Genomic DNA, 16,667 nt, shown 5'->3' with positions numbered 1-16,667 from the left:
CCGGCCCCCCTCCCCACGCAAGCCCCGCTGCCGGGCGGCGCTTCGAGAATGGGGGATATTTCCTGTTGAAAGCGGCGTGAATTCACGGACCTGAAAGCCCACTCTTGTGGTTTGGGGTTTTTTTTCCTTTCATTTTCCTAAGAAAATACCTCGGAATTACTAATATGCCTAGATCGACTAAATCCACCACTTCTGGGGAAGGCATTACACAATCGGGCCAGTTATACAAACCTGGGTTATTTCATAACTTGTTTACATCAGCTGGCCCAGCCTCACTCTTTTTTTGCCTTTTCAGAGTCGGGCTTCTCCCCCCACCCCTTTTTTTTTTTCTCACAGTATTATTTCTTGTGTGGCTTGTACGAGCGAACTGGCGGTGTGAGCACAGTGCAGCCTTCGCATCAAGGAGTCATAGGATAATTAAAAGAAAAAAAAAAAAGGAAAAAACGTCCAGTCTTAAACTCTGCCAGCCGTACCAGCCCGTGACATTCCTCACATTAAAGAAGTTTTACCAGAAATGACTCGCTGCCGCTCCCCGCCTGCTCCAAACGCATCTCGCTGGTGCCCTCTGCGGGCTGCGGACTGGGGTTTCCAGGGATTCCAGCTCAGCTAAAGCTTATTCCCTAGTTTACAGTAAATGCCAGGACAAGGTGGGGGAGCGGGAAGGGGGACTGAGAAGCTGGAAACGCCCGGAGAACTGCAAATTCTCACTCTCCCTTTCCTCCTGTGATTTAACAGCTGCGCCAGATTCAAGCACTTGCTGCAGGAGGTCGTGAAACTCCGTCACCGCTTCATATTTGAGCTGTCACAGTCTGAGCAATAACTGGGTTTTCCCCTTTTTCTGGGGCTCCGCGTCTTCCCCAGGCAGCTCGCGTGCGTGCTGTTTGATACAGGGACCAGAGCCCAGTTTCTAGGGTTACTATCTGAAACAGGGCTTTGAACAGGACGTTGGCTTAGCGAGAACATAAATGTTTTCTTTAAGAATCCGGGAGATTTCTCAAGGCCTTGTGCTCCGTCTTTCCCTTGATCCTTACAGATGTTGTAGATTAGGATCAAATGTAAGCGTCGCCTTTACCCTAGCAGTCAGGCTGTTCTGCTGATTCTGGTCTGTGGAGATCTGCAGTTTTATCACTACAGAAAATATGCATTGCTGAAATTTTTTTCTTTATTGTGTTGGGGTTTTTTTTTCCAAAAGCAAGAAAAGATGCATCAGTCACATGTTAAAATGGAAACTGTGTCTCTGAGCCAAAACTTTGATGCTTTTTAATTATTTTTTTCCCATACAGCACAGCACTGGAACATTTTTCCTTTAAGTTGCGTGTCGTGCTATTTTCCTAATCACTGATTTGCCTTGTGGTAAACAGACTTTAATGGGAAGAATTTGTGTACTCTTTGAGAGTGGTCAGCTTTCCCCTGAGATATCATAGCACTGTGTCTAGTTTTCCTTCAAGGAGATGTTTAACATGGGAGAACCATCAAGGGCCTTGTATTTATTATAAGATCTATCACGTATACCCTGTTTGATAACCGAGTAATGCTGAAGATGCTCCAGGTGTTTTTCAGTCACTCTGTTGTTGGGTTTGATTTTTTTTTTTTTCCCCCCCCAGCCATTATACCCATTTCTCAACTGGTTTCTGGTGCTGCTCAGCACTTAGTTACAGATGTCAGTGAAAGTCCAGAGTGGAGCAAAGACACAACGGGGTGCTGTATAGAAACCTTAAGGTGGAGAAAGGAACCACAAGCCAAAGCTTGAAATGTTCCTGTGCTGCTAAGTTGTGAGCTGCTAACGTAGTCTGTCCTTGCCTGTGGCAGGACTCGCTGGAGCCTCCCCCGACTATGGATCTGAGGAGGCTCTCATCCAACCCCATATTTTTAAGGCAGAGCAGAGACTGACCTCAGTTCTTGGCAGACTTAATAACAGGACTCTTTCTGTTTGCTGTTTAGTTGTTGGGGTTTTTTAATGATACCTTCATCTGCGTTTGCTTGGGTCAGGAGGAGAGTGCTGGGTTCGTAGCTGAGCGTGTGCTGCGTGTGTAGCCCTGCAATCTGCCTATCGCCACGTCTTTCTGTAGTGCTTTGAGTTCCTTGTAGAGAGGAAGAAAAGAGAGATGCTTCCAGGAGCCTCTCGTGGGTCAGGAGAGGAGAGCTGTGCATGGCCAGTGAGAGGAGAAGGCAGGACGGGGTCTGGAAAGAGGAGAACTTGGGCGGTGGGTGAGGGCAGGCAGTGCTGTCAGGCTGGCACAGGGATTGAAGCTCTCTGAGAGGAGGGATGAGGAGAGCAAAGCTGGGGCTGCAGTTTGGGGAAAGGTCTGGCACTTCTATGTGAGGAGGCTGGTGGTCAAAGGGCTGTGCAGGGGAGGTGGCAGGGAATTCAGGGCCTGCCACTGCAACCAGCAGAATCCCAGGGGTCAGAGCTGATGGCCACTGTGCAGAATGTGGGGGGTCAGCAGTATTTTGGCAGAGTTGATCTGGTGCAGTGTCCTAGCAGGGAAAGCGAGGTCTGTGAGGAAAGACTGATCAGTCAGGAAGCAGTGCCTGTAAAATTTGGTGGTAGCCCGAGCACACTGTGTGAAGACTCAGCCTGCCACAGAAGTGTGTCCCTTAACTATCCCAGAAAAATACTGCCTTTGGAAAGTACAGAATACAGGTTTGGGGGATTTTTTTTTTTTATTTCTAAGATATTTTGAGTTATTAGAAGGGAAGCTGGTGACAGAGATGGGGCACAGCACAGAGAGGAACTGGTCTCTTCCCCCCAGGTCTGCAGGCAAGCCCTGCGGAGCTGCAGAGGGATGTGGCTGAACTGAGCAGCTCCCATTTGCTGTCCAGGAGACCTACACTAATGTTACAGAAGGGTCCTAGGTTGAATACAGAACTGATTGGAAATGGAGTACTTGCTGAGTCAATAACTTGGAGCCTGATTTTTGTATCCGATGCTTGTATTTTTATGTGTTTGATTTGGTGGTAGATCTGACTCTCAACCTCTGTTGGGAATTTTTAGCATGTCGTTGGGTGTTGGAGGCAAAGGTTAGCTCTGGAATGCAAATGGTGTCTGTATGGCAAAGCACCAGAAGGCCTCTGAATGTTTTGCAGTCATAGCTTTCTAGTGTCCCTACGAAGAAGACAAGACTTCGCTTTGATTTTTGGATACGGAAGGGAGGGTGGCACAGATAGGTAAAGGTCGTGGTAGAAGCCACTTGTGGATCTGGAAGTAGGGCTCACATCCCTTGAGTTGAGCTCGTGGTTCAACTGGTCTCGCACTTCCTCCCTTCTGCAAGGTTAAGGTCCTCTTGTGTTCTGGTTATGGAGGCACCAGCGTATCCTCTTCTGTGCCATGTGGTCACAGCCGACACCACGCAGGGCAAAGTGGGGGATTTGCACCCATAAATTCTGATGCAGTGTTGACAGTTTGCAGCTCTGAGCCTCTGTAACTAATTGGGAGAGGTGAGAGACATGCACTCTGAATTCAGAGACATGCGCTCTGAAATGTGGGATGAGCTGAGGCTGTGTTGGATTTCAGCTCCAAGTGAATCTCTGAGGTCCTGTTGGGGGTTTTGCCAAGGTCTTGGTGCCAGTGTCATCCTCTCTGTGTAATTTCCCCGCCTGCTTAACTTGACTCACTCCTTCCTTCTCTCATCCTCTCTTGCTAGATTTTGAGCTGTTCAAAGGTGTAAGTCTGCAGCTGTCAGTATTAAGACTGGATCTCCTGGTCTTCAGGTGCTGGCAGCTCGCTAATGCTGGCCTGAAGTGCTGTAGCTATCAGCATGTGAAATACTATTTGCAGTAGCCTTGGTTTAACAAAGCACTTAAGGTGCTTGACTAGGCACACCCTGAAAAGGAAATCTGTGTTGAAGTGGTGTCCCTTATCTGGGAAGCTTACCTGAGGTGAGGTCAGGCTGATGCAAGGGCTCTCACTTCTCTGGGAAGCTAGGCTGTTGACCCAAGAATGTGCATTTTTCATGGAATCATTTCAAGGCTTACAGACCAGTGGTGGTGGCAGCTGTGTGTCCTACAAGCCCTGTCCCTTGCTCAGTGATTGCTGGAGCAAGGCCTGTCTGTGTTAATTCCAGTCTAACCATTTTGAAAGCCTCCTGAAGGAGCTCAGCATAGACAAAAACATTCTTTCTCCCCTGCTTCCCCCTCCGGGGACAAGTGATTGTTTTTCTTGCAATTTAGTGCCAGCATATTATCCAGATGGATTTACCTCTGTCTGAAAGAAGGTGTACTTGTATTTTGGAGGCGATCATTACCTGCTGCCTTGGTTTTACTGCTGCCTTGTTTTGTCTAGACAGTGCAGAGAGCTGCAGGGAACTTGTCCGATCTGAATCCTAAGACCTATTTTATAGGCTGCTATTAAAATACATATCCTTGCACGTAACCATCCCAGGGCTGAGTTTCTCAGTGAGCACAGAGCTACTGAAGGAGAAGCAAGCTGCTGTTCTTTGCCATACCAAACCTTACGCGGACCAAGCCCAAATTTCAGGGCAATCCTTTGGTGAAAGGCGGCTTTGCACTGGTTGGTAACAGCATTTCAGAACTTAAGTTTCTCTTCCTTTTCTTTGCACTTGAAGAGAAGTGTTTCTCTAGAAACTCCTTAATTCCCCTTTTGCTCCATGCCGGAAGGAGTGGTGGGCACTGGCAGGAGGTGGCAGCAGTGGGAATGGTGCCTGGGAGGGGAGACTGGCTTAGGGTATGCTGGGGAGGTGTGTGGGGGAAGAGGAAGGGGGTTGGGAGAAGGCAGAGCTGCTCTGGAGGGGAAGTGCCTGAGCCCAGTTCCTTCCTCAGGGGGCTGTGGCAGGCAGGGGCAGCTTAAGATGCTGCAGAGGCACCAGCTACTGGTGTTTTTGCCTCAGGTGCTGCTTTGATCCTCTCTGGTGCCACTCCTGAGGGCCTAGCTGGTTTCAGAGTAACCACTTATGTTCTGCTTTCATTGACGGTTTCTTCTCTTCTCTCTGTCTCTCTTCTCCTCTGCCTTTCCTCCTAGAAATTTCGAGTAGATATGCCAGGATCAGGCAGTGCTTTTATCCCCACGATCAACGCCATCACAACCAGCCAAGACCTGCAGTGGATGGTCCAGCCCACCGTGATCACCTCCATGTCAAGCCCTTACTCCCGCTCACACCCCTACAGCCACCCGCTGCCTCCTCTGTCTTCAGTGGCCGGACACACGGCTCTCCAGCGTCCTGGTGTCATCAAAACCATCGGGACCACAGTGGGACGGAGACGGAGAGATGAGCAGGTAACTGCAGTGGGGGGAGCAGCTGGGAGTGCCTTGAGAACAGATGTATGGAGATTTCCTGCTCCTGCCCCCTCATGAGATCTCCCAGCGCCACAGGGGAGCACTGAGGTCCATCCCTGGTGCTGTACATGTGCTGGGGCTTCTTAGGGTGGCGTAGGGTGTAAGCTGGAGGGGTGACTTTTACTGCTGCTTCCTCGTCATATGGTGAGATTTACCCAGTCTTCATCAAACACTTCACACCACCGGCCCGCATTGCGGCTTGGTTTCAAAAGCAGGTGAAACTAAAGTTGAGCCCTGGGTTTCAGTTTGAGTGTCTCTGCCGCTCCAGGCAGAAGGAAACCTCCAAGAAAGCAGAGGAGCTTTCATGTAGGTCCTTTACAAATCTGACACCTAAATTACATCAGCTAGTGCTTTCTGTCAGCTCTGTAGCAGCTAGCACTGCTCCAGTCTCCATTTGTGTGATACCCCCAGTACCAGCCAGCATCATGCAGGGAGGAACAGCTTCCCTAGAGCACCTCAACTCTAGTATGAAGAGCCTTCTGGTGACTGGGGTCTAAATCCACCTTCCCACTACAAACATGTAATCTCTTGATCTTTTTGCAGCAGTGAGGTGGGGATCCCATAAGAGATTTTTTCTGCTCCAAAGTCAGAGGTATTTTCATACCTGGCATGGGGTGGCTTCAACCACTGCTGCCCTGTGCTCAACCTCCTGATGGGATTGTTAAGCTGGGACCCTGGATAGGTGCAGGCATCTCATCTTCTGGAAATCAGAAGTTGTTCTCTTCTTAAATCAGAATCTGTTGTTCTCTTCTTAGTAAGAATCACCCTTCTCCAGGGCTGTCTGGTGAACAGCTATTCACAGCACTAGGCTGACTTCTCTTTTAAAAAAAAAAAAAAATAGATCTGACTAAACTCGATCTCCCCAAGTTGTTCCCAAGCAGCATTTGTGTGGGTCGCTGCAGAGCAGTGCAGTGAGACACACTGCGCACCCTCCGTACACCAGCGCATGCTGTTGCGTGCGGTCTGTTTCTAATAAGACTCACCAGCCCTACTTTTACTTCCACGTCATCTGTTTTGATTCACAGTCCAATTATTATATCTGGAGTTGCTGTCTGGTTTAGACCTAAGCGGTTAAAGGCAGAGTTTAGCAGTACCTCTGTGTGGAAAGCTGGTATGGATGCACCGAGGACCCACTTTTGGGAAGAAGGATGGGGTAGCTGTGGTGGTTGGGGTTTGTGCCAGTCTTTTCCACCAGCTGGAGCTACTTCCCAGTTCCCTGTGTGCAGGGCTGGTGTCCAAAGACAAGGAAAGTCTCACGAGAACTGGAGGAATAATTAGCAACAACTAATTTGTTTGACAAATGCTGCCTCTGTGTTCACAAATTGGCTGTGAAGAGATCACCATATTCTCTGCTTTATTTGTTGTTCAGAGTTATTTGCTGAGGGATGCCTGCCAAGCAATTCCTGGCCTGTGGCTTGTTTGCAAGCTGTTCATTGTGGGTCATTCAAAGCCAAGTCCTTTTGATTAGACACGTGCTAAGGCAGTACCCCGGCGCTTTCCTGTGGCCCTTTGGCTCAGGTTTCCACGGCTGGTGCTTTGAACACCACATCGGAGTGCCTTTTTGGAAACGTTGTGTAACGCTCTATGAAAAGAGCCTGTTTTGATGAACGTTCCTGACAGTGAATGCACGTATTGGGCTTGGACAAGCTGTGGAGAACACATACAGCAGGGGCACAAGGTGTGCCAAATCCAACCGCTTTCAAACAAATCCAGCAACCACTGATGGAATATTCCTTTTTAGACCTGGTAAAATGTTAAGAACATCCAGATTAGGGGCTTCTGCCCCGTCTGTGCGATTTTTGCACAGCAGAGTCTCCAAAACAGATAATTTAAAAATTACTGAAGGCCCTGGGAGCAGAAGTTTTGCCCCACCAAATGTATTTCAATGAGATCTGTGCTTCTAAAGCATGAAAGGGCTCTTGAAAACTGTAAACACAGCCCCCAAGTCAGCATAGCTTCTATGTGCATGCTCATTGCCTTGACATACTGTGGACACTTGTGTGCAAACACATTTTTACCTGGCACTCATATGGGGTGGGAAGTGAGTGGGGAGAGCTGTAGCAGGGAGAGCAGTGCCTGGAGGGGCTCCTTACTGGGAGAAATATGCTGCCCAGCAGAGTGGAGGTATCCCCCACCCTAAGATGGACACTGTGAGCTGCTGATGGAAAAAGCTTTTGGGCATAAATTCTGTCCCCTGCAGTCCTAGAATTGCTTCTGTTGCTTAGTGAACATCCAGGGGCTCATGTTACATGCAGGTGAAATCACAGGCACAGATCAGATCCTGAAAAAAAGCAGAAATGAGCGACCTGAATGCCCAGAGGCTGAAGTAAACTTACTGAAACTGCAAACGTCAAAATTAGGGAGATAGAGCAAGCCAAAACTAGGCTGAGGTTGGAGTAAAACTAACAATAAAAAGAAAAGATAGTGAAACGGTGAATGTCTCATTTGTGACATTGACAGTCCATGAAGATGTTAAAACTGAACCTTCTCTGAAGAGGTGTTTCTTTCCATTCTCTGCTGGCTCTCTGTGAGATCTGACACGTGCTTTGCCAGGTGTCAGGGTTTTGCTTTCGTTTGCGGTCACCAGGCCAGAGCCCCTGCAGCACACACGGGCCGGCTGAGGCTGAAGTGCGGGCACAAGGTTGGAGTGCAGGGCTGAGCACGTGCCCTGGACCCCCACACTGGGCTGTCTGCACTCTGGGTGCCACAGCAGAGAGCGGGGCCATGCTCACCTGCTCCATGCCCTGCTGTGCTGGCTCCCTGGCTTTGGCCATGGCACAAACCTTTCCGCTGCTGCTGGGGTTTGTAAAACCTCGTCTCAAACTCCCAAAGCTATGCATAGCTTGACCAGGTCTTGTGAGCTCCTGCTCACTTCCTCTGGTTTCGCAAGACTGTAGTTGGATGGGTTTCTATGGAATTGCTCCTGATTTACATCAGTGAGGGTGTCAGCTGGCCTCAGGAAGCCCTTGATATCACTGGAGCCTTGCCTGCTGATGCAAGAAGCAGTGTGTTATCTCGCTGAGTGCTCAAAAATCTGAGGTCAGATTTTTGGGTGGTATAAATCATTGTTGCTTCACGGACTTGATGGGAGCTCTGCTGATTTCCCTGTCTCCCCTTATACACCATCCCCGACCTTCAAGCGAACAACTATTCTTGTGTGGGAAGCAGCAGATATTTTTTTTCAAGAAAGAGGCACTTACAACATCGTGCTCTGGTTTTGCTTAACGTACCACCCAAGTTGTGAAACAATCAGAGCATCTTTTATCTGTTTGGCCTTGGTGCAGATTCACTGTCCTCTTACACAATCTTCTCCCTGTGCCCTGCTCCTTCTCCTCACCCTTCCGCTAAGACCTGGTGCAGGCAGAGATACTGTGTGCTTTCATCTTCTGCTGACATCAGTGACAAGGGGGAGCACTCAGCATCCTGCTGGATCAGGCTTTTTTCCTGTGCATTGCGGTTAAATCCTCACAAAGTTAAAGGAATGCCTTGCTCAGATCTGATCGGATTTTCTTGGCACTTGCCCACAGCTGTCGCCTGAGGAAGAAGAGAAGCGAAGGATCCGGAGAGAGAGGAACAAGCTGGCAGCTGCTAAGTGTCGTAACAGGCGTCGAGAGCTAACAGAGAAACTCCAGGCGGTACGTGCTCAGCATACGTTTCTCCTTCCTCGTCGCCCACCCTTGGGGCCAGCTCCAAGGGCATTGTTCTTCCTCCACTAGCATGTTCGAGGAAGATGCTTCAAACACGCCCTGCCTTCCTCGGCCAAGGCTGCCCAGTGGTACTGCTCCTACAGCAAGAGTAGCTGATGAGGGGGACTTGGGCCTGGAGCTTAGGACCCTAAGATTCTCTTTACTGAGTGCCCAGAATGTCCAAGAAGTTCTCTTCCCTTCTGACCTCTCAACTAGCACAAGTCTCCCTGACTCTGGTCTCCTTTCATAAGTGGAAATAAAGACACTGTGCCTCAAAGGCAGGCTTTAAGGACAACAGCACTGAAGAGTTAGGATCATCTGAAAGCAGTAGAAATCAAGGCAGATGTTATGTTTACCTATTAAAGCTATATCCTTTAGGCTTAGCCTTTGTTTGGAGGTGGGGCAGTAACTGACTTCCTTCAAAAAGGATGCACCACAGAGATGTGTGCCCTGGTGCTGTAGGAGTAATAGTAAAGCTGGAGAAGGTAGGGCTGAGCATAAGAACCAAGGGTAAGGGACTGGTTGAAGAGAAGGCAAGATTGGGTTGTGTTGAAAGAAGCTGAAGGAAAGGCTCCAGTGCTCCTGGTCAAGAGCCAGCCTGGGGCTGGTTTTATCCAATGACCTTGTTAACAAGCACAGCAGCAGTGAAAGCACACCAGTGAAATGTGCTGCTGCCTCACATTAGGAGGTATCCTCAGTGTAGGGGAGGCAGGACATCCTATAGAAATATCATGACTAAACTGATAGAAGTGAGAGGAGTGTGCACAGTGGGAAGTCATATCCTGAAGGACTGAGTGTGAGTTTTGTGAAGTTGAGCTCCTCATATGGGAAGGTACTAATTGCTCACAGACTATGATCCATCTGTGTGACGTGACCATGGGAAAGGTGAATGCATTAACTGTAGGATGCATCAAGGGATAATCCAGTGTTAGTCCTTTGGGCAAGAGTTAGACAAGTGTCAGACCTAATCTGGGGTATGCACTACAGAAATAAAATGGAAACAGTTTAGAGACTGCTGTACATTACCTCTGTCAAAGTGAAAAGAATATGACTAGCCTAACATAAAAAAACAATGGGAGGAGATCTGGCTCCTCTGCTAAGGTGTCTTGTCAGGCAGAGAGCAAGGGAGAAGACTGAAGTCACACACCAAGACAGAGTGGCAAAAACTGGCCATCAGAAAATTAAAGCAAGTTTTGGTGAAGTTTGGGAATAGCCTACTAATAGACATATGAAACACAAGATGCTCGACTGGCAATGACCTGGTGTCTGCTTGGCTCATGAAGAGTCTGGGGTGTATCTGCCTGTGCCAGATGGGATCTGGACTTGGTGGCCCTGTTCCAGGTGAGGAGTAGTTCCAGAGCCTTTGGTATTTTATTTATTTATTCCCCTTTTGTCTGCAGGAAACTGAAGTACTGGAGGAGGAGAAGTCAGTGCTGCAAAAGGAGATCGCTGAGCTCCAGAAGGAGAAGGAGAAGCTGGAGTTTATGCTGGTGGCTCACAGCCCTGTGTGCAAAATCAGCCCCGAGGAACGTCGGAGCCCACCATCCAGCAGCCTCCAGAGCGTTCGGACTGGAGCAAGTGGAGCAGTGGTGGTGAAGCAGGAGCCTGTGGAGGAAGAGATCCCATCCTCCTCTTTGGTCCTTGACAAAGCCCAGAGGTCTGTCATTAAGCCCATCAGCATTGCTGGAGGTTTTTATGGGGAGGAGGCACTCAACACTCCCATTGTGGTGACCTCAACACCAGCCATCACTCCTGGCTCTTCCAACTTGGTGTTCACCTACCCTAACGTGTTGGATCAGGAGTCTCCTCTCTCCCCTTCTGAGTCCTGCTCCAAAGCTCACCGGAGGAGCAGCAGCAGCGGGGACCAGTCCTCAGATTCCTTGAACTCTCCCACCTTGCTGGCGTTGTAATCCCCCTGTGGCCCCCCATTTTGCCAGTGTGTTACATCCCCCACAGCACCATGGGGGGAGCCCCCTCCATGGGATTAGAGACAGGCACAGGATCGTTCAAGCACAAGGGCAGCAAGAACAAGGATGGGGAAGTGCTACAGCTCCAGGAAGGAGAGTGAGGACCAACGCCAGCTCCCTGGAGGCAGGAAACGGCAAGGGTGGGACTGACACGCCAGGGCCGTTTGGAGAGGGTGATGTCCCCTCTGTAGGGACTGCCTATGGAAACCTCTTTGTGGCCGTAGTGGACTTGGGGAGCACTTCTGGCCAGGACTGAAGGCGAGCTGCAGACAGTTGCTAGTTGTCCCTTTCCTTTGTGGATTGACCTGATCGGTTGTGCTTTGTGCTTAAATCATTCTGGTTAGTTGATCTTACAACTTCTCTCTTGCGTGCTCGCTCTCTCTCTCTGCTCATCATTTCCAATGTTGTCGATCCCATTACATTTCATCCAGTTGCTCTGAACTCTAAAGTCTTGTTAGGATCTTCCCTCTTCGGAGTAGCTGTGGGAAACACGTAGGGTTGCCCAAACAGGAGGGTGACAGCTGGGAGGACCAGGAGATAGGGGGACCAAGAGGAGCCCAAGAGCTCAGCAGCAAGGGCAGATCTTACAATCTCTAGCTTGAGGCACAGAGACAGCAGAAGGCTTGTGTGCAAGCCTTTCCTTTTAAAACTGTGGATATGTTTATTCCTTTGGGCTCCTCCATAAACCAAGTTAGCATCTCAGGGCTAAAGTAGCATCAGAAAAGCTGCTGGGCTGGCACTTACCAGTGTCACTGGCAGGGTTTTACCCTAGTTTGCTGGATATCAAGTCTGCTGCTTGTTGTTTACTTTTCCTGGGCTGCCTGCTGTCTAGGGAGTATTACATCTTCCTTCCCATCAGGGCTCCTGACTCAGAGGCTGATCTCTTCCTGTTAGTAAACCTTCCCCTCCCCTTGGCCATATTTGCAGAACATGCTACAAAAAAAAAGAGGTGGCACTACATGCCTATAAATCTAGGATGGAGACTGGCAGCAGCTAAGACAGTGAAATTAGCTGGCTGTACCCTTGCTGATTTTTTCATTGTTGGGAAACAAAGCAGCACGTATCCACCAGCACAGGCCACAGGGCCCCAGCTCCTGACCAGGCAGGAATGGCATGGATGAAATGTTGACCTGTTTGAACTAAAACAGAGCTTCTGACAAGCTCTGGCAAATGACAAATTGACAGCTGAGGAGAATTGATTAGCGTTATTTGCACCTTGGTCTTTGGCCTCTGGTTGTTTTGCATTACAATTGATCTTGTTTTGTTGGGGTTGATTGGCCTGAAGACAAAGAGTCAAACCAAAGGGCTCTTTCCCTAGCCTTGGGTCCTTGTCTTCTCTAGCCTGTGGGCTTGACTGCTACTACTACTAAGTGCTCACAGAGGGCACAAGCTCCCCAGTGCTCATGGTCACTACTGAAAACAGTAGTGTGTGTAACCTGTTTCCACTTGGAGCCAAGCTCAATTCCCATTGATGTCAGGGCACTGACAAACCATGACCCCTGTGCACACTAGGATTGCCCAGCTTGCCAGCTAAACCGCTTGGGAGATAGCTCTTTGGTCCTGCCTATGGGAGCTGTGGTGGCAGCTATTTATTTTGGTGTGAGATTCTTTTTCTTTTACACACACACACACATATATATATATATATATATATTTTTTTTTTTTTTTAAATCAACCAAAACTAGGGTATTTCTTGTTCAGGCTGGACCTGGAGAAATGCAACAATTATAGGGCTAGTTGTATGAGATGCAAAACTGCTGCAGTCCCCACCAACTCCACTGGGAATTAATAGGGTTCAGTCTTGTGGAACTGGAACTTTACTCGGCAGGGCTGGCTTCCCTCAAACTCTGGCCACTGCCCATTCCCTGAATAATTTCAAAGGGATGCTATTATGGCTCTAAAGGTGGACTTCGGCTTTTTTATTATAACTCTTATTTTTAACCCAGGTATTTACCAAACCTGCCAGAAATGAAGATGTGAGTGATCTTTTTGCTTCATAAAGCTGATTGGATTCAGGCTTTTTCTATTTAGCTTAAACACTTCCATTCTTATACTGGTGCTAGAGGTTTCAAACTGAGCTTACACAGTAAGTAAAATTAGTAAAGGAGTTGTATTGTCCTTACATGTACATCAAACTTCCTTTCTAATAAAGTAGATCTTAAATTTCCCATAGTTAGCACAGAGGATCCACTTTTCCTAGGGTTTTATGTAGATGATACCACTTTAGGGGAAACTGCAGCTTCTCTGTTTCCATTTTGCCAAATCTTGTTTGGGCCACTCTGGACTGAGAATCTAAAACTGTTAATAAAATGTCTCTGCATGTCATTTCCATGCATTTTTGAGCAGAACACAACACTGGTAAGTGGTGGGTGAATCCTAAAATGATGCAGCTACTTTTGAGGCTAGCTGACCAGGACTGCTGTCTCCTGCGAGATCAGGAACATCCACCCCTTGTAGGGGTTTCAGGCAGTCAGGTGCCTTCTCAGATCTAACTGGTGGAACAACAAAAACCTACCTTTGCTTGTGGTCACTGAATCATTGCCAAAAGGAGCTGCAGCCGGCCCTTGCCCACTGCCTCCTGCTTGGTCATTGACCTGCTCAGAGACAGGACAAGATGCTCCCCTTTCCTGACCTGTGATATTGACAGGAGCCATGTGAAACTGCTCAAAAAAGAGGATTATTTTCTACTGTTTGGAAAAAGCCCCAGATGCCTTGTGCCTGCCCATTTAGTCCCTCAAGTCTCTCAAAGGATGTCTGTGTTGGGATTGCTGGTCTCCAGCCTTTTGTATTTTGTGGATCAGCCTTACTGTTGTTGAGTTTCTGGCAGGCGAATACAACTTTACTGCCATTTTGGTCCAGCCCTACATTCTTTTCAGGTTTTCTGGTGTGCTCTTTGGGAACTGATTGTCCTTCCCATGCCCAAAATGTTATTTTCCATGAGTAACTTCCCTGCTGATTCCTAAATGTAGTGTCTCCATGTTCTGCATGTAGTGGGGATGTGGGAGCTGCTGTAACTAGTGCTGACACAGAGTTGTTGAAGTCAATGGAAAAAGGCCCAGGGAATTTCAGCTGGTATTGGGTCAGCCCCCTAGTGACTGGCCCTCCTAACAACAAAGCCTCTCCTAACATCTTGCATTAATCAACGCCAAACTGGGAGGAGCAGAAGCAGCTGCATTGAAGGAAATATTCAGCTTCTAGGTGATGCTTGCTATTCCAGTTTTGCCCTCATTCCCCCTTCTCCTTTCCCAGTTGTGGCATTGCCTTCATATATTCCTTTCTTGTAGGTGTGGAGACTGGGTAAGTCTCAAGCCACTTGTGGTGTGATGGGATTTGGGACCAACATGCTGGGGACAGTAGCTCTCTGTTGTGTTTTTATAATTATTATTTAAATGATCTATTTAGTTCATCTGAACCTTTAATTTTGCTGCTTACTGTATGTAGGATCCACCTGGCCTTCATCCTAAATGAAAAGAAAAAAACAAAATGAAAACAAACCTAAAACACCTCCCTTCTCCCTGGTCTCTTACTATTTATTGGCAGGCAGCCGTCTTGTGCCTGCTCCAGCAGATCTGCCCGCCACTAATTTAACATCCTCCCAAATCACATTCCTGGTGTTTGGTTGTTGCTTTTTTTTCATTCTAAAACAGACTTCTGAAATGTAAGAAATCTTATTATCATGACGCAAGTTCATTTTTGTTAGGAAGGCCAAGTCAAACATTTTAAGAGGTGGGGGGAACAATATACATTTATTTCTTATTTATTTATCATGTTTACATCTTTTTTTTTCTGTTCAAGACTTGGATATAATAAAGCATTAAAAATACTACAATCTTCTTTTTTTTTTTAGGCTAATAATTGTTTTTGATTCCTTAAATAAAAGAATCTGGGTTTTGTTGTTGTCTGTATAAAATGTAAAAAGAGATATGTTTTTAAAGATGCATTATCATTCCTCTGTGAACAGTAGGTGGAGTTCAGGACAAATCTCAGAATACAAGATAATAATAAAATCCCATCCTGTTTTACTTAATTGTTCCCCTCCTATCCTGTATGATTAAAGGGTTATTCCACTTTCTTGTTTGTGGTTACTTGATGTTAAAACCATATTAAAATGTGTAGAAAATAGGTATCCAATTGTTTTTGCTCAGTGAGAGGATAAAGTGTTGTATATATCTTGATATACTGTGTAGTTCAAAGTAACATCAGTAAGGGATAGTGCATCTTTATTAGAGCGATAAGTTACTAGTGTCACTAAAGTCTGCTTTAAGACCCTCGGATACAGAAAGGGCCTGGTTCTGATTCCACTCACCTGGGACAAATTGAAAGCATCAGCAGCATTTTGCTGCTGCGAAGCAGGTGTCAGTAGTGAAATGAAGCCTCAGTGACTAACAGGTGACCGTGCAGATTGCTGAAGGTTTGGGGGCACCATTATCTTTTTTTTCCTCAAAAGTTTTAGACTGTGGGTTTTCTTTTTTACTGTCTGCAGTGAAATGGTTTCTGCCACAGAGGTTCTTAAAGATGACTGCTGAAGTGGGACCTTTCTTTGCTTGTAGTGATCTTGATGTCATTCTTGCAGTCCTGGGGAATTTCAGCTCTGAGGCATTCTCTCTGGTGTCATCTCTTTTCTGTTCTTGTTATTTTACTGAATTACAGGCCTACAGTATTTGCACTAAAACAAAAAGCTTGTTAGAGAAAGCTTGCTGCTACGAAAGAAAGAACATATTAAAATGGTTTTGCTTTTACAATTTTAACTGAGTAGCATTTTGTAGAATAAAATCAATCTAGACTGAAAAGAAAAAATGACTTTTCTTTTTTCCTCTGCACCTTCTCCCGCCATATTCCTTTCTTTTCATCCAACTCCTTGGTGGTATGATGTTCCCCCCTTCTCTTGGTGCTCAGTTGTAATGATTGGCTGTATTGTTGACTATGCTGCTGACAGTTATGACACTTGTAAATCTCGTTTTAATGACATTGTGGACACTTTTGTATAGCAAGAACTAACTGGAGTTCTCTCTGTTAATTGAAGTCATTAAAAAGCTCCCTTTGACATGAACAATTAAAAGCTCGCATGTTCCTTCACTATGAACAAATGGGTTCAGCACTACCAGGTGCCTTGGTTGCAGCACATTACAAGGCTTCTTTCATAGGAGCAGCTGCAATCCCGACAGCTGTTACCTGCAACAATGGTAGCTGGGGCAGAGGCTAGCAGAGCAGCTCACCTAGGCTAAAAGGCAAATAAAGCACTAATCCTTTCATCTTGGCTTCAAAAAGGAATGGGATAGAGGTAGAAAATGTGTGCTGAGATGACTTTTTTTTGTTTGTTTTAAATCTTGACTAGAAGGAGTCAAAGCTCCTGCTCTGAAAACTTGGGGCAGAGAGCATGGTTGCTTCACTGGCAGCAAGGAGGAGGTTAAGATGGAATTCCCTTGCTTGCCTGGGGAAAGCTCCAGCCTCTGGAGTGGAAGGAACGCAAATACATCAGGTTAGGAGTGGAGGATGTCATGTTCAAGTTCAAAATGAAACATTGGTGGGGAGGAGATAGGTGAATCATGGCCTGCCAAGCTGGCACCAGACCAAGCTTCTCCTTACTCATGGACTTCCTTAGGAGTAATGTCTGCTCTGGTTTCCTGCTGGTCCCTGTCCCTTTTTTTTTTACCCTCTTTTTCATTTTTTTTTTCTTTAACCCCTGTGTTCTCACAGTTCCATGAGGAAGGAAATCAGAGA

At 47.1% G+C, this 16,667-nt stretch overlaps 1 protein-coding gene across 1 annotated transcript in view; it reads left to right on the top strand.

Annotated features, from left to right (window-relative positions):
• FOSL2 (FOS like 2, AP-1 transcription factor subunit) overlaps nt 1-15,992 on the top strand; it is a 17,364-nt gene extending 1,372 nt beyond the window's left edge. Inside the window, exons 2-6 of the mRNA XM_017744778.1 lie at nt 3,645-3,711; nt 4,417-4,510; nt 4,979-5,233; nt 8,821-8,928; nt 10,380-15,992. Coding sequence (XP_017600267.1) covers nt 3,645-3,711; nt 4,417-4,510; nt 4,979-5,233; nt 8,821-8,928; nt 10,380-10,889 — 1,034 coding nt within the window. The 3' untranslated portion in view covers nt 10,890-15,992. The remainder of the gene's footprint in view (nt 1-3,644; nt 3,712-4,416; nt 4,511-4,978; nt 5,234-8,820; nt 8,929-10,379) is intronic.
• The last annotated feature ends 675 nt before the right edge of the window (nt 15,993-16,667 follow it).

Source organism: Corvus brachyrhynchos, unplaced genomic scaffold (genome assembly GCF_000691975.1).
Source record: "Corvus brachyrhynchos isolate BGI_N302 unplaced genomic scaffold, ASM69197v1 scaffold258, whole genome shotgun sequence".
In the NCBI taxonomy this organism is placed as follows: domain Eukaryota; kingdom Metazoa; phylum Chordata; class Aves; order Passeriformes; family Corvidae; genus Corvus; species Corvus brachyrhynchos.
The sequence above is the reverse complement of the archived record's forward strand: the minus strand, read 5'-3'. Positions and strand labels throughout refer to the sequence as shown.